Source organism: Macrotis lagotis, chromosome X (assembly GCF_037893015.1).
Source record: "Macrotis lagotis isolate mMagLag1 chromosome X, bilby.v1.9.chrom.fasta, whole genome shotgun sequence".
In the NCBI taxonomy this organism is placed as follows: domain Eukaryota; kingdom Metazoa; phylum Chordata; class Mammalia; order Peramelemorphia; family Peramelidae; genus Macrotis; species Macrotis lagotis.
This window is the reverse complement of record NC_133666.1, coordinates 628,919,029-628,940,385: the sequence shown is the minus strand read 5'-3', so window position 1 is coordinate 628,940,385 and position 21,357 is coordinate 628,919,029. Positions and strand designations below refer to the sequence as shown.

Here is a 21,357-nt window from a genome sequence, read left to right as displayed (position 1 = left end):
CTTATCACCTCATTATTCAACTGAATTTCTCTCTCCAAAATTACCAAGGATCTCTTCATCATCAGTCTTCTTCCTCTACCCCTCTGTAGCATGACTTTGTTCACTAACTTTCTCCCCTTCTGGATCCTCTTTATTCTCTGGGTTTTCAAGTTACTTCTCTCTCTCTCTCTCTCTCTCTCTCTCTCTCTCTCACACACACACACACACACACACACACACACACACACACACACACAAAGAGATATAAACTCACAGGAGTTCAATTAGAGAAGCAGTGTGTTGTTTTGGTTCGAAAGCTGCCCTCAGATTCAGAAAAACCTAAATTTAAACCATTTCTCTCTGGCACATATTAATTGTGTAACAAAATGAAAATTTTCAGAGAATGTGCCCCCCAGGTATAGATATCTAGCCCTAGCTTCTCTCCTAGACTTCAGTCCCATATCATCAATGGCTGTTTCAACTAGGATATCCCTTAGGGATCTCAAATCTAGTGTGTCCAAAACTAAATGCCATTGTCTTTTTCAAACTTCCCTGTCTCTGTCAAATGTACCACCATTGCCTGTGTTAGGAACTTCAGTGACATCCTCCACACTCTCCTTTATCCCATATACAATCATGCAGTTGATGAATCCTATCCAGGCCCACCCTGTACCTGAACTCCTCTCTCCACTCAGCTTCAATACTAATTTAAATCCTAATTATCTTTCCCTGGACCATTAATATAAGCTCCAAATTCATCTCCCTGCTTCAAATCTCTCTCCACTCCAATTCATCCTACACAAAGGTATTAAGAAATTTCCTGGGGAGGCTAGGTGGCCCATGGATAGAGCACCAGCCCTGGAGTCAGGAGTACCTGAATTCAAATCCAGCCTCAAACACTTAATAATTACCTAGCTGTGTGGCCTTGAGTAAGCCACTTAACCTCATTGCCTTGCAAAAACCTAAAAAGAAAATTTCCTTAAGTGAAGGTTTGATGTCCCTTTCCTCCTCAACAAACACTAGCAGTTCCCTAATGTGTTTAACATAAAGTAGAAATTCTTCTTTTGGTCTTTTAAGGACAAAACTGGACCCAACACACTTTTCCTGGCTTGTTACACCACTCTTCTTCCCATGTATTACAACTAAGCCAAACTGGACTTCTTACTATTCCTCTAGCACAGCCCTCCATCTCTAATATCTGTGTCTTTGCTTTAACTATTCTCCATGCCTAGAATAAATTTCTTGCTTAATCCATCCATGGGCCCCTTCAGTTTCTTTCAAGGACTGGCTCAAAATTCTTTCTCATAATACCAGCTGCTAGTGCCTTCACACAAAACCACCTGTATCTGTTCTCTATTTGTCCATACTTCAATATATGCATATGGATAGAGATAGAGAGATAGAGATAGAGAGATAGAGAGATAGAGATAAAGAGATAGAGATAGAGATAGAGATAGATAGAGATACAGATACAGATAAAAATACAGATAGAGACAGAGACAGAGAGATAGAGATAGATGATATAGATATGGATATGGACATGAATATGGACATGGACATGGACATGGACATGGGTATGGGTATGGGTATGGGTATGGATATGGATATAGATTAAATATAGAGATAGAGATAGAGAGAGATAGAGACATAGACATAGACAGACAGACATAGACATAGACATAGACATAGATATATGTTACCCAACATAGATATATGTTACCCAACATATTTTTTTGAAACTTCATTTTTTCTTGGAGATTTTTTTGGTCTGTGTTTTCTTTCCCATTATGACTAATACATAAATATGTTTTGCATAACTGCACATGTCTAACCTATATCAAATTGTAGTCTTCTCAATGAGGGTAGAGGAAAGGGAGGAAAGGAAAGAATTTGGAACTCAAAAATTTTAAAAACAACCGTTAAAACCTTACATGTAATGTCAAAAATTAAAATATTTGGAAAAATATAAGAGTATCAAACTATATCACAGAGAATGAATATCACAGAGAGTTTATGTGGCCATTGTTCCACTAAAGTGATAGGAATGGATTTAAGTGGATAAAATACTGGATTCATAGTCAAGAAGAGCTCAAACATAGCCAGATGACCAAAGCCTAGTACTCATTTAGGATTTCCCCTGGAAAAGGAGCTCATTATACTGATGACATCATAATATTCCAAAATAAAATTCTGGTATTATATGCTAGAGTTAAGTTATTTGTATAAAGCACAGAATGAAATTAAAAATAACAAAGTACAGAGGTGGCTAAGTGGTGCAGTGGATAAAACACCAGCCCTCGAGTCAGGAGTACCTGGGTTCAAATCTGGTCTCAGACACTTAATAATTACTTAGCTATGTGGCCTTGGGCAAGCCACTTAGCCCCATTTGCATTGCAAAAACCTAAAAAATAAACAAAAATAAAATAAAATAACAAAGTATATCTTCTAACAGTATGCCCTACAGATGTAGAAGGAAAGATGAATTCTCTATTATCTCTAACACCAACTAATTTCTCCCAAAGGCCCATGCCTTCATTCATCTCTGAGCATCCTTTACTCATGCAGATCTCAAATGATTCATCATACACAAATAAGTAAATAAATGAATGAATGAATAGATAGATAGATAGATAGATAAATAAATAGATGAATAAATAAACAAATAAATAAATGTGTGAATGAATGAATAATAGTATTTATATAATTGCTTTAAGGTTTGTCAAGGACTTTGCAAGTATTATATCATTTTCTCATGTTGTTCAAAATAATTCATCTCTATGGAACAAGTAACTAATGATGAGTCTTTCCCAAAAGAATCAGTTTAGTCCTCCCACAACAGATACACTATCTCCCAAAGAGTCTATATTCCATATTAAAGGGAAAAACAAAAACTTAGGTTGGACTTGCTAGAGTTCATGTTCTTCCTTCTGCATATTTGTTACTCCTCCCCATGATGAGGTGTAAGAAAAAGACTCTGGTGGAAGATACAAGTAAAAAGAAAACAAAAATTGGAAATCAATCACAATTGAATATATAGTGCTAAGGGTAACTATCTCATTCACCCACATGTCAAGAAGTAAATGAGCTGAAATTAATATTTTTATTGTTACTAAAAGGCTACTTTACTTACTAAGTTTGTTCAAAGTTTATAGGATGTTTTCAAGAGTTTTTTTTGGAAACAGACATATGAAATAGCCATATGCCAATATCCACAGCAGATCTACAATCTCTCTGCTGCTGGTAATCCTTTCAACAATGGAGATAGCAAACTTTTCTTTCCTAATCTTGCTATATGATTCTCATTTATATCCTTCCTTAAATTTACTATACAGACTCCATCCAATAAATTACTAACCTTCTTCATTTCTCTTCAAATTGTGCACAGGCTACTCATCAGTTGTCCTTCACTCTTACTTTGTGAACAGTTCATCTTTTCTTCCATTAATTATATTGAGACTATACTCAAAGTTTTTCAATCTTGGTTGGACCTATCAGAACTCATTTTTATTGAATATTTATTACCCCTAGTCACTTCTATACTTCTACACCTAATAAGATCTGAAATAAGAACTCTAGTGGAAGAAACAGGCAGAGTAATCAAAAACTAGAAATCAAACAAAACTGGTAACACAGCTGAGAGCAAGCTATCTCACTCACCCAATCTGTGTATTCCACATGTCAAAGAGCAAAAGAGTTTAATTCAACGATAGAATGACAAAGATCACAATAACAAGGAGGAGAATGGAAAGGAGGAGGTGACCTTGCAAAAAGTTGGTTCAAAGCTGATACATTCAAATCAATTTCTTTTACTATGTCATACAGCATCTTGAAAATATTCATCAAATCAGAGCAAAAGAAGAAAATCATCTCACTCTGTTCTATAAAAAGAAGGTAGAAAAAAGCCCTCTCTGTGTCTACTGGGAAGCAGAGGGAAACGAGGGAGGTGTCTGGTCCACAGCAGGCTGCAAACTCATCAAGTACAACCAAACACACACAAGCTGCAACTGCACACACTTGTCCAGTTTTGCTGTCCTAATGGCTTCCTATTCACAGGTATGTATGTCATGCCCATTCACACTAAAGATCTATTAAAGGCAGAATCATGGACCCCTAATAGAAAAAGTCCATGAAGGGTGAGATCATATGTTCTTTTCCTCTGTTGCCAGATAACCTGGGATAAAACTGTTTCTAACAAGTCAAAAATGTCTATTTCTTAAGTGAAGGTTATGCAATGTTTTTCTGTCAACCTTAATCATTCTTATTATGTGACTCCAAATTGAATCTCTCAGTTTGCACAATAATACTTTCTTCTGTCTTCCTAGATTAAGGATAGCTGATTATCTTGATTGTCTAATGCAATTAGCATCCTATTCTAATTGCTGAGGATACAAGTACAAACATGAAAGACTTCCTCCTTTTAAGGAATTTATATTAATTCTCCCAAGAGAATGTAAATGTCCTTCCTCTACTTCCTATAAAACAAGTATTAAATTATTCCTCTGTCTGTTTTTCTCCAGGCTGAATCATCAACATTTCTATCACTTTTCCATACAGATTTTATTTTCCAAATATTCCATTCTTACAGGCCAGCTCATATTATTTACTTATGTTAGTGTTCTTCAAGGATCTAACCTTGACTATGAAGATCATAGAATCGATATTAGAGCGAGAAGGAAACTCAGGAACAATGTAGTCTAAACTCTTCATTTTACAAGTGAAGAAACTTAGACCTAAGCAGGTTTGGTGACATAACGAAACTCACACATGTAGTAAGTAACAGAGGCAGGATTTGAACCTGGATCTTCTGAGTCTAGATAAAGTACTCTTTCCATTACTGCACCAATGAAGATCATAACTTCTCTATATCTTGATGGATATCCTTTGCTTATTGCTATGACAGAAAAGATTCATTTCCTATCCACTAAACTTAGATTGCATTATCTTCCTGAATAACACTAGCACTTAGACATCAGAAAAACAAATGGACTCTTGTTTAGTCGCTTGTGAAAGCTTACCAACATAGTATGGATGTCTCCTGTTGCTATAGTTGTAGCTAATAAAAACTGTACTGTGGACCAGACACCTCCCTCGTTTCCCTCTGCTTCCCAGTAGACACAGAGAAAATTCAGTTGAACTGGAAGAGAGATTCAGTAGTTCAGAGGCAGGGGAAGGAAAAGGTCAGTCAACAAGCTTCCACAAACACTTACTGTGTGCTAACTACTGTGCCATGTGCAGGAAATACAAAGAACAGGGAAGAAAACCAGTCCTTGCTCTCAAGGATTTCACAGGGCAGGGTGACAAAAAGTGTTACTTTACCCAATAAAGTTTCACATGGGTACTTGTGCCCTGGGTCATCAAAGGACCATGAAGCAAAGTGAACAGAGTAGTCCTGTGGCAAAAAGCCCTCCCACCCCTGAAAGGAAACATACATCAGTGTTGGCACTGTAAGTCAAAGTAACATTTGCCCCACTCTAGTTATACTTCCACTAGCATGGACTTCAAGCATCTGGAATCATCTCACAGAATCACAGAAGCTCAGAGTCAAATGGGACCAACTGGTTTTAGTCTTGCCTACAAGAATAATAAAGAATCCCATTGACAACATTGTCAATAAATATTCAGCAAACTCTTCCTTAAAGAGCTCTGGTGCAATCTGGATACAGGTTATTCAATTGGTCAAATCTGGATGCATTAATTTAATCCCAGAGTCATTGTGAATACAAAACAAAGACAAAATAACCCCTACTTTCAGGGAGTTTAAACTGTAACAATATAAAAGGCCCAATACAGATCAAAAATACCATCCACATCCAGAGAAAGAACTATGGAATCTAAATGCAGATCAAAGTATACTATTTTTCACTTTTTAAAATCTTTTTTTGCTTTTTTTTCCTTTCTCGTGTTTTTCCCTTGTGTTCTGATTCTTCTTTTACAACATGACTAATTTGCAATTATGTTTAACATGATTGTGCATGTATGGTCTATATCAGATTACTTGCTATCTTGGGAGAGGTGGGAAAGAATGGAGGAAGGGAGAAAAATTTGAAACTAAGAATCTTACAAAAATGAATGTTGAAAGCTATCTTGACATGAAATTGGAAAAAATGATACCATTATCTAAAAATATTTAAAAATAAAAATAAATTTAAAACATACAAAATATGGGCACTTGTAGAAAGGAGAGACAGGTGGCTCTGAAAGATCTCATGTATGATGAATAACTTTTAATTGAGTCTTAAAGGAAATTTGATATTTCAAGAAGAAGGGAAGGAGGAGTGGGATGGAGACATGAAACAGAGGAGAAGGGACAGTCAGTGCAAAGGCATAAAGATGAGCATGTCAGTTTGACTGGACTCTAGAGTGATGTGTAATAAAGACAGAAAGAAAGTATGAAGTCAGGTGAGTGGCAAGGACATGAATTTATATGGATTTCTTGTGGGATTCAGATATCACTATAAACTATAAGCTTTAGGACAACAATTTAAGCAGCCATATTGGGGAGAGATTGACATGAGGGAAATCTGAGCTGGCCAGCACAGTTAGAAGGCCATTGTAATCATCCAGGCAGGAGATGGTGTGGGCTTGAAAAAGATCCAGGAGATGGAGAAAAAGAGATGGATATCAGAGGTGTTATTAAGGTCAAATGAACAGGTTTGACAATTGATTGGACACATGGGCTGAAGAAGAATGAGGAGTCAAAGATAACACAAGTGTTGCAAACTTAGGGGGCTGAAAGGTGCTTCTCTCAAAAATAATAGTGAAATTGAGAAGAGGAGTGAGTCTGAGGGGAAAATATAAGGGGTTCTGTTTTGGACATGTTGAGTTTGAGATACTTATAAAATGTCCCAAAGATGGGAGATGTTCCAAAGGCAATTACATATTCAGGATTGTACTTCAGGGGAGTCCAGAACTGAACATACAGATATAGGAGTCATCTATATAGATATGATAATCAAAGCCTTGTTTGTTGTATGTATGTATGTATGTATGTAAATATGTACACTCTGTAATGGTATAGAAACAAAAGAGCATAAAATCCAAGACAGAGACTTAGGGTCAACCACAATCAGAGACATGACATGGAAGATGATATAATAAAAAAAAAAAAGGAGAATGAGAAGCACCGGGCTAACACACAGGAAGGAAATTAAACCTCTATCACAAAAAACAGAGAGGAGATAGTCTATAGGAGAACATGGTCAGCTGTGTCAAATGCTGAAAGTTAAAAAGAAATCAACATTATTAAAAGGCCAATTGATTTAACATTTTACTCTTGAGATCAAAAGCCAGATGGCAGAGGATTTAGAAGAGAGGGATAGAAGAGGACATAAATAATAAATATATAAAGCTTTTTCAAGACATTTGGCTCAGAAAAGGAGGAAAAATTTAGGATGCTAGCAATGATAAGATCTGTTGTGGATATTTATAGGGAGGGAGAAAAGTTGGCCTGCTGCCTCCATCTGTGCAAAATAATGGAACCCAAACCATTTGTGGATGAAAATAGTGGTGATGATGAAGCCAGAGGTAGATGAGACTGAATTGGCAAGAGGTTTTCGTAGTCATTAGAAGTCTTCAAAGAGAGGCTAGATGACTACTTCTCAAACTTTGTTTTGAAATTCCTGTTTTAAAGATGAGAAAACACAAACTCAGAGAAATTAGTGACTCAGGGGTAACAAATAGTCACACTGCTGGTAAATGACTCAGTCACAATCCAAATTCAAGCATACAGACTGATGAACTTTCCCCTTCCCTTACACCAAAATCAAGTTGAGTCAATAACTTTTTATTAAGCACTTATTATGTGATGGGCATGATGACTTTCCAAGATCACAATCAAAGAACCAGAAAAGATGATTAGCATTTCTCCTTTGTGGGGATCTAGGAAGAAGATTTCACACTGACCGTGATCACTTATGTGGGACTGAGCCTCTCCTTGCTGTGTCTCTTTCTGGCTTCCCTCACCTTCCTCCTGTGCCCCACCATTCAGAACACCAGCACCTCCCTCCATCTGCAGCTCTCACTGTGCCTCTTCCTGGCACATCTCCTCTTCCTCATAGGAATTGAACAAACTGAGAATAAGGTATGAATAGCATCCTAAAATATTGGCCCCTGACTTCCCCATTCCAGACACACATGGCCAGGAAAGGTGAATAACTAATAGATTGGAATTCTTACTGTGACATTGAAATGTTCCATTAGCTCTTATGATCCTGGGCCTTGAGGGAGGATGTTATCCATGGGAACCAAGAATTTCCTTCTGACCAATCAGCATCTTTAGCTTCATATCAGTCACTTTGTATCACAGAGATTACACACTTCTCTCCAGGCCCAAAAGCTCTTCTGACATTGTTTCCTGCTCTTCCAGGTGCTCTGCTCCATCATTGCAGGTTTGTTGCATTATTTGTACCTGGCCGCTTTCACCTGGATGCTGCTGGAAGGCCTGCATCTCTTCCTAACTGCGCGGAACCTGATGGTTGTTAATTACTCCAGAGTAAACCAATCCCTGAAGAAGATCATGTATCCTCTGGGCTATGGACTTCCAGCTGTCATTGTGGCTATTTCTGCAGCATCAAGAGCAGACTTTTATGGATCTTCTTCCCAGTAAGTAGAGTTTATGCATGCCTGGGGGCTGCCATCCACTGAAGATGTTACATATACTATGTGAGAGGAAAGAGAGAATAGATTGTCCATTTCTTGTATCTAGTACAGTACCTTCAACAAGTAGATAATTTTTGGTTTTGTTCAGTCATTGTTTGACTCTTTGTGACCCCATCTGAGATTTTCTCAGCAAAGATGCTATAGTTGTTTGATATTTTCTTCTCCAGCTCATTTTACAGAAGAGGAAACTGAGACAAATGGGGTGAAGTGACTTACCTAGGATCACTCAGATAGTATCTGAGGGCAGATTTGAACTCAGGAAGAAGAGACTCCCTGTCACTCTATCCACTGTACTATCTATCTACTATTAATTGTAGAAACTGTAGACTATTTTTTTTGTTTTTGCAAGGCAATGGAGTTAAGTGACTTTCCCAAGGTAACTCAGCAAGGTAATTATTAAGTGTCTGAGACTGGATGTGAACTCAGGTCCTCTTCACTCTAGGGCCAGTGCTCCATCCATGGTACCACCTAGCTGCCCCAGAGCTGTAGATGAATACTTTTTGAATTAAAATAAATCAAATCAAGCTAGAAGCTTTCTAGTTAAACTTTAGTGTAGTTCATGTGATTGTCTTTGATCTATAGCTCTTTGAGTTTTAATATGAAAATCTGAGGAATGTTCCAGAGATAATGGGGTCATAAAACCACCTCATCACATGGGTTGCAGACCTACCAGCCTCCCATTCAGGAAAATGGGTTTGGGGATTTTTTTCATAGATTGTTGTCCTGGTGGAAGCCTTAGGATTTCCATGAAGGCTTTACCTTCAAAGAAAGCTTATTTGAATTATAAAGAGCCTAGTTTATCAACTGGAGTATCCTGTATTAACTTTTTATATCACATATATATATATATATATATATATATATATATATATATATATATATATATATTTTTGCATGTTGTCCTCCCCTCCTCATCATTATACAGTAAGCTTCTTGAGGGCAGGGACCATTGTTAACTAGGACTTAGCAATAGATCAGTCATTACAAATCTAACATCTCTATATGAATAAGCATAATATATATAAATAAATGTATGCATGTATAATGCATATTGGATACATAATAAAAATATTCACATATAGCTAGATATAACACATGTAGCATTCATCTCTCACACATGAGAGCCTAAAAAAAGTAGCCACAGGTTCAATGCATTCCTTGGGTCCATATCTGTTCAAAAAGATAACTACAAACTCCATCAATCTTTACTTTTTCTCTAGACAATCAGAGGACACAATTCGTTCAAAGCAAAGTTCATGAAATCACCTTGGAAGATTTGAAATAGAACTTTTGCCCTATAAATATGGGGCATACTATCATACAAATACACATATTATCAGTGAGCAGCATTCTTTGGCATAGGAATCAATAAATGTTTATTAAGCACTTACTTCATAACATGTATTTTGGTAAGTTCTGAGGTTATAAAAAAGAGGAAACCATTTATCAACTGGAGAATGACTTGTAGTCTTACAAATTTGATCAGTTCTCTATATATTTTAGAAATGAGTCCTTTATCAAAAACATTAACTGTGACAACTGTTTACTAATTTGCTGCATTCCTTTTAAACTTCACTGCATTTGGTTTTATTTGTGCAAAACATTTTAATTTGATGAGCTCAAATTATTCATTTTGCAATTTATAATGTTCTCTATCTCTTCTTTAGACATAAATTCCTCCTCTTTCCATAGATTGGACAGATAAACTATTCCTCATTCTCCTAATTGGCTTATAGTTTCACCTTTTATGTGTAAATCTGTAATCCATTTCAACCTTACTTTAGTGTAAGGCAGTTTTTGTCAAAGAGTGAATTCTTATCCCAGAAGCTGGAGTCTTTGGTTTTATCAAACAGAAGATTACAATAGTCATTTACTGCTGTTTATTTTGTTGCTAATTTAGTTCACTCATTCACCACTCTATTTCTTAACCAGTACCAAGAAATTTTGGTGATTGCTGCTTTAGAATATAATTTTACATCATATACAGCTGGGTCACTTTTCTTTTCAGTTTTTTTTATTAATTCCCTTCATTTTCTTGACCTTTTGTCCTCCATATGAATGTTGTGACTATATTTTCTAGTTTATAAAATAATTTTTGGTTAGTATAGCACTATGTAACTAATTTAGATAGAATCATCATTTTTATCATTTTAACTTGGTCTTCCTATGAGCAATTGACATTTTCCAATTAATTTAGATATGATTTTATTCATGTGAAAAATGTTTTGTAATTATTTTCATAGAGCTTCTGAGTTTGTCTTGGCAGATAGACTCCTAAGCATTTTATGTTGTCTAAAGTTGTTAATTATTTCAAGTAGTTTTTAGTTTATTTTCTAGGCTTCTCTAAATATACCATCATCCACAAAAGGTGAGAGTTTTGTTTCCTCATTGCCTATTCTAATTAATTAAGTTTCATTTTCTTCTCTTATTGCTAAAGTGAACATTTCTAATACAATAATAAATAATAGTGAGGATAACAGACATCCCTGTTACATCCCTGATCTTATTGGGAATGTTTCTAGCTTACTCCCATTACATATAATGCTTGTTGATGATTTTTGATAAGATGCTTAACATTTTGAGAAAAATTCTATTTATTCCTATACTCATTGTTTTTAATAGAAATGGGTGCTGTACTTTGTCAAAAGTTTTTTTTTAGCATCTACTGAAATTATGTGATTTCTGCTAGTTTTGTTACTGATGTGATCAATTATGCTGAAAATTTTCCTAATATTGATCCAACCCTGCATTCCTTGTTTTAATCCTACCTGCTCATAATTATTATGCTAGTATAACTTGCTGATTTCTTTATAATATTTTATTTAAAATTTTTGCATCAGTTCTCTGATGCAATACTTATTAGGGAAATTGGTCTATAATTTTCTTTCTCTATTACACATATTGGTGCAATAGAAGGAATTTGGCAGAACCCTTTCTTCCACCAATTTTTTCAAATTGTTTATTATATCAAATTGAAACTAATTATTCTTTAAATGTTTGTTATACTTCACTTGTGAATCATCTGACCCTGGAATTTTATTCTAAGGGAATTTATTGATGGCTTGTTTGATATCTGTTTCTGAAATGGGGTTATTTAAGTAATCTATTTTCTCTTCTGTTAATAAGGACAATTTAAATTTTGTAAATCATCTATTTCACTTAGATTGTCAGATTTTATTGACAATGTTGGGCAAAATAGTTCCAAATTATTATTTTAATTTCCTCCTTGTTGGAGTTGAATTCACCCTTTACATTTTTTGGTACTGGTAATTTGGTTTTTTCTTTCTTTTTTTAAATCAAATTAACCAACTACTTTTTCTATAAAACCAACTCTTAGTTTTAACTGTTAGCTCAATAGTTTTATTACTCTCAATTTTGATTTTTAGAATTTCTAATTTGAAATTTAATTGGGGATTTCTAATTTGTTCTTTTCCTAGCATTTTTAGTTGCATGCCCAATTCATAGATCTCCTCTTTCTCTATTGTATTCATGTAAGCATTTAGAGATATGATTTCCCCTAACAACTACTTTGCTTTTATCCTACAAGTTTTGATATGTTGTCTCATTATTGTCATTGTCTTGGAAGAAATTATTCTTTCTATGATTTTGTTGTCTGATCTACTCATGTTGTCTCATCTACTCAATATTGAATTTAATATTTCTGCTTTTTTGCATTTGAGAAATTTTTATGTCCTAGTACATGGTCAGTTTTTGAGTAGGTACCATGTATCACTGAGAAAATGGTATATTCCTTTCTATTCAGTGTTCTCCAGAGGCCTTTCATATCTAACTTTTCTAATATTCTGTTCACCTCCTTAAGTTCCTTCCTGTTTATTTTTGGGTTAGATTTATCTAATTTTGAGAGAGGGAGGTTGAGGTTCCCCATCAGTATAGTTTTGCTGTCTATGTCTTCCTGTAACTAATTTAGCTTCTCCTCTAAAAATTTGGATGCTATATCAGGGGGGTGCATATGTTTATTATTTATAATACTTCATGGTACCTTTTAGAAAGAAGTCTTCCTTGTCCCTTTAAATGAGATCTGTTTTTGCTTTTACTCTGAGATAAGTTTGCTATCCTTTCTTTTTCACTTCAGCTGAAGTACAATATATTCTGCTCCAGTCTTTTCCCTTTACTCAGTGTATATCTCTCCACATCAAATGTGTTTCTTATATAAGATTATGGTTTTTAATCTACTCTGTTTTCTGCTTTTGTTTTATAGGAGAATTCATTTTATTCATGTTCACAGTTATAATTACTAATTCTTTGTTATGTTTCATCCTCTCTCCTTCTTGCTATTATCTTCTTGACCCATCTCTTCAAGAACAATCAAGCCATATGTGCTTCAGTCTACCAGCAAGAGTGGCCAGACCCAATCCATTATGAAAACAGGCTGACAGTTCTTTAGTTATAACTACCACATCCAATTAACAAAAACCAGGAAGAGTGCCCTTGGTCTAAGATTAGATCTTTCCCTTTTTACTCTTGTGCCTGTGTAAGACTTCAAATGCTTCTGGTACAGACAGCTAATTTAGAGTTTGGACTTATTTATTTCTGAGATCCTCCTTGCTTCAGCTATGAAAGAATTTGATCCAGAACAAGAATAAAAAGTAGACCAGGGAGATATGGTCAGAATTGTCATCAATCTCATCCAAATTCCTGTCTTTATTATACACAGAAGAATCTAGCACAATGGATAGAGGAAAGCTAGGAAAATCTGAATTAAAGTCCAGCCTAAGAGACTGACTCCATGTTCCTATGAAAATCATTAAAATTAAAATTAAAATTCAAGATGTCCTAAACAATTCTCCAAGAGAAGTTCGATCTGCCCTATGAGAAGGAGTGTTCAGTTGAGACAACTGTATATCAGTGAAATTCTAGGTCCCAACCAGAGCCTTGATATGCACAACTTGATCACCATCTAGTTTTGCTACAATATTTTAAACAGCAAAATCTCTACAAATGTATAACTATGATTTAGCCAGTGTGGGAACCTCTGGAGTTCAGGGCAGTATTGTGCATGAAATATCAGACTTTGAATCAGGAAAACCTGAATTCAAAATTTGTCATTTATCAGTCCCATAACTATGAATAAGTTACTTCTCCTCTCCAGCCTCAGAAACTAAGACAACAAAAACAATAATTCATTATTTAACAATACCAGCTACATTATCTCATTTGATCCTCACAGTAAAAATATTTACCCTTTCTAAAACATTTTTAAGTTGGAAAGGTGATTTACATGGATTTTTTTCATTTGATCCCCACAATAACCCTTTGAGTTAACTGTTAATATTATGCCCATTATACAAATACCTAAATGAAAGGTGAGACTTGCCCAAGATCAACCAGTTAGTACATGTCCAAAGCAAAGTTTGAATTCAGGTTTTGCATACTCCAACTCTATATAAACTCAGTATAAATCAGAAGCAGATTATGATCTGCATTGTTAGAAGTTCCCATACCACAGTGCCCCACAAGAGCACCCACAGTGACAAAATCCTGGGATTAAATATGTGTTTATACTGGCATTAATGTAGTATTTTCAAGTTTGCAAAAGACTTTCCAACTCATTTGAGTTTCACAGTCTTCTGAGGTGTCAGTTCCTGATATTATTATCCTCATTTTGCAGATGAAGAAGTTGAGTCTCAAGGTAGTATTGGGGGTGGATGAGTATGGATATATGAAGAAGTATCTGCAGCACTGCATCTGGCCACAGTCAAATGAGTTTTGTGGACATCAGTAGGTCTGCCTGACCACCTAGCCCAGGATCCTTTCTCATCCCCCAAAGCTCTCTGCCCAAGTTGCCCTGGATTAAGAAAGAATTTTCATTCCTCAGTATTGGTGTGCTCAGCCCCCAGGGATTAATTATTGTTCTTCCTTCTTTGTCTTAGCTGCTGGCTCCAGTGGGAGAAGGGATTTATCTGGGCTTTCCTTGGACCAGTCTGTGTTATAGTCTCTGTGAGTGACCACATCACATTGTTCTAGTTACCAGACAGATGGATCGACAGAGAGTCTGAGCAAGGGGTCAGAAGCAGAGTCAATGATCCTGGTGATCAGGGTGGTGGTGGTAGTGTAGACATGAATTTTTCAATGTGGATGTGTGTGTGTTTGTGCAGATATGTGTACAGAGTGTTGAGTAATGCTAAATGCAAACTCAGAACAACCAGGTTGAAAAAAAGATGACAAGAGAGAGAGAGAGAGAGAGAGAGAGAGATGACCAAGATGGGCTTCAGTTCCAGTAAACCACTTGGGACAATTAATTCTGTATTGTTCCCATAGGTAAATTTCATTTTTTTTCTTCTGGTCCTTTGGATTTTGCAAAGTAAACTTTCCTCCCTCAACAATGAGGTGTCTACTCTTCAGGATATAAGGTAAGATAAAGCTCCTTCATCCATGGGCAGTCTCTGAAGGTCAAAGTCAAGTTCCCTGGTTGAGTCCAAAATCTTGTCTAAGTGTACTTCACAGGCTCATAGAATCACAGACTTAGATCTGGAAGGGATGTGATAGGCTTGGAATCCAAAGCCCCTCTTTTAGAAACAAGGAAATTGAAACTCAGAGAATAATTGACTTGCTCAAGGTCACACAGGTAGTAGATAATAGAAAGAGGATTCAAACTGAGTCATTCTGATTCCAAATCAACTTTGTGTAAAGATATTAACATAAAGATGATGATGGTCATCCCACATGGAGCAATAGAGTTAGATCTTCATAAAGGAGGGATTCAATTATATAACTGTTAGTAGGTTAAAGAAGCAAATAATTTCCTATTTATACAGCAAGGAAGTTAGAAAGTTTTATTCTCTTTGTCTTCTCCTTACCTGGGCCAAAGTTCTTTCAAATGTTGTCCTGGGTTTGGGGTAAAAAAACTCATTTGCATACATTCCATTTTTGTTATTTGTTTTCCAATTATATCCATCTATTTGTGACTCCATTTGGAATTTTCTTGGCAAAGATAATAAAGTGCTTTGCCTTTTCTTTCTTCTGCTCATTTTACAGATGAGGAAACTGAAGCAAACAAAAGTTAAGTGACTTACCCATGGTCACACAGCTAGTAAGTATCTGAGTCTGGATTTAGACTCAGGAAAATCAGCCTGATTTCAGGGCTGGCACTATCCACTGTGTGACCTCTGTACCTTGTAATACTTCATAAATCTATCAAAATTCAGCTCATATTTAATTTCATTCCCATTTAAACAAAGGAAAACTTTCCAAATATAACTTGTCATATTATTTATCCATTAAAGACTTTATTTTCACCCTAGTTTTACACAGCTAAAAAAATCTCACTTTTTAATTTAAAGTTCACTATAAAAATTCAAAAGATAAAAAATGTAGTATTGTGACTCAAATGCTGCTACCTACTTGGGTTTAAAAAGCAAAAGAAGTTGAGGCATGTTGCACTGTAGTATTTTTGCCACTTGAATCAAATCAGATGAAACATAGCCTGTATAGGTCAGAGGAATGAGAGAGGAGTAAGCCAGGATGAGGAGAAGTTTCAAAGGGATATAACTGTCCTAAATAGAGAAGAAAATAAAAATTTATTAAACAACTTCCTATTATTTCATTTGACCATCAGTCCTCTAAAGTAGCTATCATTATTATCCCCATTTTACCTAGATGAGGAAACTGAAGCAAACAGGGTTAAGTGATGGGTACAAGGTCACACAACTAGAAAGTAAAAGGTCAGATTTGTTATCAGGTCTTTCTGATTAAAAGCCCTGTATTCTATTGGCCACACCATGTAGCATCTGCAATTTCCTATTTTTACTAATTACTCTTGCTAAATGCTAAGCTCTATTGTTTCTAGGTTGTTAATGCACTGTTTGCCTCTGGTACCCTCAAATAGAACTCTAGATACAGATGTTCTCTGAGCACACATCACATTTTCTCCTTGTACTCCAATCTAGGTTGCTAACATTCAAAGCCCTGGCTCAGTTGAGCATCCTGGGCTGCACCTGGTTTCTGGGCATTCTACAGATTGGCCCAGCTGCTACTATTATGGCCTATCTCTTCACTATCATCAACAGCCTGCAGGGAGTCTTTATCTTCCTGGTGTACTGTCTCCTCAGTCATCAGGTGAGTTCTCTTTCCATTCTGCTTTTCCTCCCCATCATTGCCCATAGTGAATTGACTTAGAGTCTCCTTTGTCTTTCCAGGTTCAGGAACAATACAAGAAATGGTTCTTGAAAATCAAGCCAACAAAATCTGAATCATACATTCTCTCAAGCAAGGTTCTCTCTGGCTCCACACAGATCCAAACAGTAAGAAAATTCACTGCCCTTTTGGTAGCTGCTCATCATTACAACTTCTGCTACTTAATTCTCTGCCTCCTCTCTGTCTTTTCATAGTACAATCCAGGGTCAGGATCATTGAGCCATAGGTTGACTTGACCCTGGTATGTCCCATTAATTGTTCCCTTAATAGTTCCATTTTTCCTGAAAGAACTTATGCTCTGATAAGGCAGAATTTTCACCCTTCCTTGCCTCTACTATCCTGAATGAAGTTTTAAAAAAAACTAGCTTTGGGACAGGCATAACAATCCTAAAATCCTAGGTTATATTTCTTTAGCTAATAATATTAATTACAATATTATAATAATAGCATTTATATTCCTCTTAAGGTTTTCAAAGTGCTTTGCCTCTCCTTTGTAAGGTGGCACAGTGACAGGGTAGTGCCAGGACTGGAATCAGGAAGACTCATCTTTGTGAATTAAAATCTGGTCTCAGGTATTACCTGTGTCACCCTGGAGAAGTCATTTAACCCTGTTTGTCTCAGTTTTATCATCTGAGAAACAAATGGCAATATACTCCAGTATCTTTGCAAAAAAACCCAAAATAAAATCCCAAAGGGTCAGATGCAACTGAACAAGAACAGATCAGAAATCTGCTAGAGACAGAAAGTAAGTGCCTTACCCAGTTAGTGTCTAAGGCAGGTTCTGAACTCAGGTCTTTCTAACCAGTGCTTTATCACTGTACCATCTATCTCTGTTATTTAAGACTTTCTCCTTCCATAAAACCAGGACTAGACAAGGATTCCTGTTCCTCTTCCAGCTTTTCACCCATGCTTACAGCCTAACTATCTGAGGATTAGTCATTCTCTCAGTTTTAAGATCTTCACCCTAAATCCATGTGTACAACCCTTTATCCTGTTGTTTGTTTATCTATTGCAGGAGAACCAGGAGGAAAGCATCAACAATTAAATACTTCTCCCACCCTTTGGGCAAGGAAAAGCTACCCACTGATATAGAACTCCTAGACCACCACCATCCTGACCTGATGAAGAAGAATAAAGAGTATTCTAATCAATTTAGGGAAGAAACAATGGCCTTCTGTGCCCTTCTGCAAAGCAAAATTTCTGAGAAAATCTCACTAGAGTTAGAAGGGGCATAGGGAGGAGGCAGCCAAGGCTTGATAGCGAAGTATACCCCTACCTTCCTGACTCAATACTATGATCCTTCTGGATGATCTCCCATCTCTGATTTTTTAATGACCCTGTTCTTTCTTAATTCTTCTCCTTAAGGGGCAGCTAGGTGGCACCGTGAATAGAGCACCAGCCTTGGAGTCAGGAGTACCTGGGTTCAAATCTGACCTCAGACACTAATTACCTAGCCATGTGGCCTTGGGCAAGCCACTTAGCCCCATTGCCTTGAAAAATCTAAAAAAAAAAAAATTTCTTCTCCTTATCCAACTAATTCTTCTCCTTATCCAAGCATTGGATCTTCATGTCACAGGAACTAAAAGAGGGGCATTCTGGAAAATGTTTAACAACCATATTTAAATGGGGGAGAAGGATGAAAATATCTTCCAGGATCATTTTTAAATTTAATCTGTATTGTCAACATTTTCTCAAATCAAGGCAATGAACAAAATAATAAATCAATCTCTATTTGGAAGCATTTGCCAGCTTTCATAAATGATCACACTATAAAATGATAAAGGATATTTTATGTCCACCCTTGCATGGTGCCTATCACTGCTAAAGCAATTCACCCAACCTGTTTCTCCAACAAATTTCAGTCATCTAATCTCAATAGTCTCTAAGTAACCCTGGTTGCCACTTGCCAAATCTTTCATTTTTTTTCTGATTGACTCAATGTTGCACTCCCCCTTGGGGCAATTCCAAACCTTCTCTTCTCTCCTCAGCCTTTCTATGCCATCTATTTCATATACCATTACAGCTAAGAACTTTGATTCACATTTTGGATTTGTTTGGGACACTTTTTGGAGAAAATAAAGTACATTCATCAAGAGATACTTCATATCCCCTATTCTTTCAATGAACTAACAAGCAGCATTTATTCAATGTCTTGTATGGATGCTTAGAATCCAATTATATTTGTTTTTTTAGAACCATATCATATTTGAAGAAATTATAAAAGAAAACAGTTCCAATATCACATAAGATAGGAATTGAAAGAATCCACTGAAAACTTCCTGAAAATGATTCCAAAATGTAAACTCCCAAGATTACTATTATTGTCAAAATTGAGAGTTCCCAGGACAAAGAGAAAAGAAAGCAATCCAAAAGAAATAATTTAAATATTATGGCATCATAGTCAGGATTTCACAAGACTTGATAATGTCCCTAGAAGGAGAAGAGGGTTTTGAATATGATATTCCAAAAGGTAAGGGAATGCGTATTACAACCAAAAATACGCATTCCCTTACCTTTTGGAATGGGATATTTACTAAATGGGGTATTTACTAAAATAGAAGGCTTTCAAACATTTTTGATAAAAGGACCAAAGCTGAATAAAAAATGTGTCATTCAAATAAAAGACTTGAGAAATATAAAAAGGTATGCATGAGTGAGAAATCATGAAGAACTTAATTAAACTTAAACTGTTTATATTCCCAAATGGGAAGATGATACATGTAAGCCCTAAGAACATCAACATCATTAGAGCAATTTGAAAGAGTCTCCTCAAGACAGAGGGCATAAGTATGATTCTATTATGTTGAAATGATCTTAAAAGAAAATTGAAGGCAGAGAAAGAAAAATGTACTGGGAGAAGAGGAAAGGGAGAATAGGAAATTAAAGGCATCAAAAAAGCATACAAGGGGCAGCTAGGTGGTGCAGTGGATAAAACACCAGCCCTGGAGTCAGGAGTACCTGGGTTCAAATCCGTTCTCAAACACTTAAAATTACCTAGCTGTGTGGCCTTGGGCAAGCCACTTAACCCCATTTGCCTTGCAAAAACCTAAAAAAAAGGCATACAAGGAAGAGTTGTTTTCTTTTAATAATGGAGGGGAAATGGGGGAGTAGGCAATGCTTTGAACTTCATTTTCATCAGTAAATGTGGTCGATTTATTCAATTTGTAAAAATATGTATGTATACATAAACTTTTAGGTGTATATATAGCAACTAGATAGCTCACAGTGAATAAAATTCTAGTCCTGGAGTCAGGACTAGTTCCTGACTGAGTTCAAATGTAGTCTCAGACACTTAGTAACTTGTTTGGGCAAAAGTCATTTAACTTCTTGCCTTAATCCATTGAAGAAGGAAATGATAAACCAATAATAAACCAATATCTTTGCCAAGATGAGGAGAGTATTTGTCTATGAAGCCACAAAGAGTCAGATACAACTTAACAACTAAACAACATCATGTGTGTTATACTTAATTGGGTAGTGAAATCTATCTTATAAAATAGGAAGCAGGAGGATAAGGGGCTAAGAGAAAGGGAAGGGTAAGGAAAGGACCAGATTAAGGGAAGGAGCAGTCAAAAACAAAACAGACTTTTGTGAAAGGACTTTTGAGAGAAGAGTGGGAAGAGATAGAGTTAGACAGCCAGAGAGAGACACATGGAAATAGTTTAAGCCACTTTATTTCAGAACATAATTTCTGTTTTGGGGAGGTCTGAGAGGTCATGGACAATAGAGATGATATTTAGTCTGTCAACTTGTTGCTCACATGATCCAGAAAAAAAAGGACTATAACTTTTAATTAGATCTACTTTTTTGCTTTTGTTAGTTTGAGGTCATGATTTTTACTCCTGCCTTTTTTACTTCAGCAGAAGGGCTTACATGTAACTGTTACAAGTATATTTCTTGTAAAAAAAAGTATTGTTAGATTCTGATTTCTAATCTATTTTGCTAAGTGCTTCCATTTTATGAGCTAGTTCATCTCATTCATATTCACAATTATGATTGCTGTGTTTCCCTCCATTCTATTTTCTTGTTTTTCTCCCTGTCTTTCCAGGAATTGACACCCACTGACTCTGATCTCAATCATCATCCTCTTTCCATCTCCTATAATGCCAGTTTTGAAAACATGTCACAGGCTTACATCAAAATTCATCCCTATTCCCTGATCCCCCCTCCCTCTTTTCAATTGACATTTTCTTGGATTTGACAACCAGCTTGATCATGGTCCTTATAGTTAGAAAAAGCCTTCTAGAGGCTGCAACCTAGAAGAACCTACAATGCAAACACTAACCTGTAGTTTCAAAATGTCAGTGTCAGGGAAAGCAGGCTGCTAATGTATGGTTGTTATGGAATACAATTGTGCAGTGAGAAATTATGAAGGAGATAGGTTCAGAAAAACCTGGAAAGACATATGATCGGATGATCTGACGTGAACAGATTCAGAACAATGGTATACAGTAATAGCAATGTTATAACAGTGATCTAATGTGAAAGACTTAGCTATTCTGATCAATTCAATGATCTTCAATAATTCCAAAAGACTTATGATGAAAAAGTCTATGCATCTTCAGA

At 36.0% G+C, this 21,357-nt stretch overlaps 1 protein-coding gene across 1 annotated transcript in view; it reads left to right on the top strand.

Moving 5' to 3' along the window:
- Positions 1 to 19,232, top strand: part of LOC141500465 (adhesion G protein-coupled receptor E3-like) — an 89,943-nt gene extending 70,711 nt beyond the window's left edge. Inside the window, exons 11-18 of the mRNA XM_074203643.1 lie at positions 3,802 to 4,032; positions 7,862 to 8,059; positions 8,345 to 8,580; positions 14,529 to 14,595; positions 14,917 to 15,008; positions 16,545 to 16,713; positions 16,794 to 16,898; positions 17,807 to 19,232. Of these exons, the coding sequence (XP_074059744.1) occupies positions 3,802 to 4,032; positions 7,862 to 8,059; positions 8,345 to 8,580; positions 14,529 to 14,595; positions 14,917 to 15,008; positions 16,545 to 16,713; positions 16,794 to 16,898; positions 17,807 to 17,836 (1,128 nt within the window). The 3' untranslated portion in view covers positions 17,837 to 19,232. The remainder of the gene's footprint in view (positions 1 to 3,801; positions 4,033 to 7,861; positions 8,060 to 8,344; positions 8,581 to 14,528; positions 14,596 to 14,916; positions 15,009 to 16,544; positions 16,714 to 16,793; positions 16,899 to 17,806) is intronic.
- The last annotated feature ends 2,125 nt before the right edge of the window (positions 19,233 to 21,357 follow it).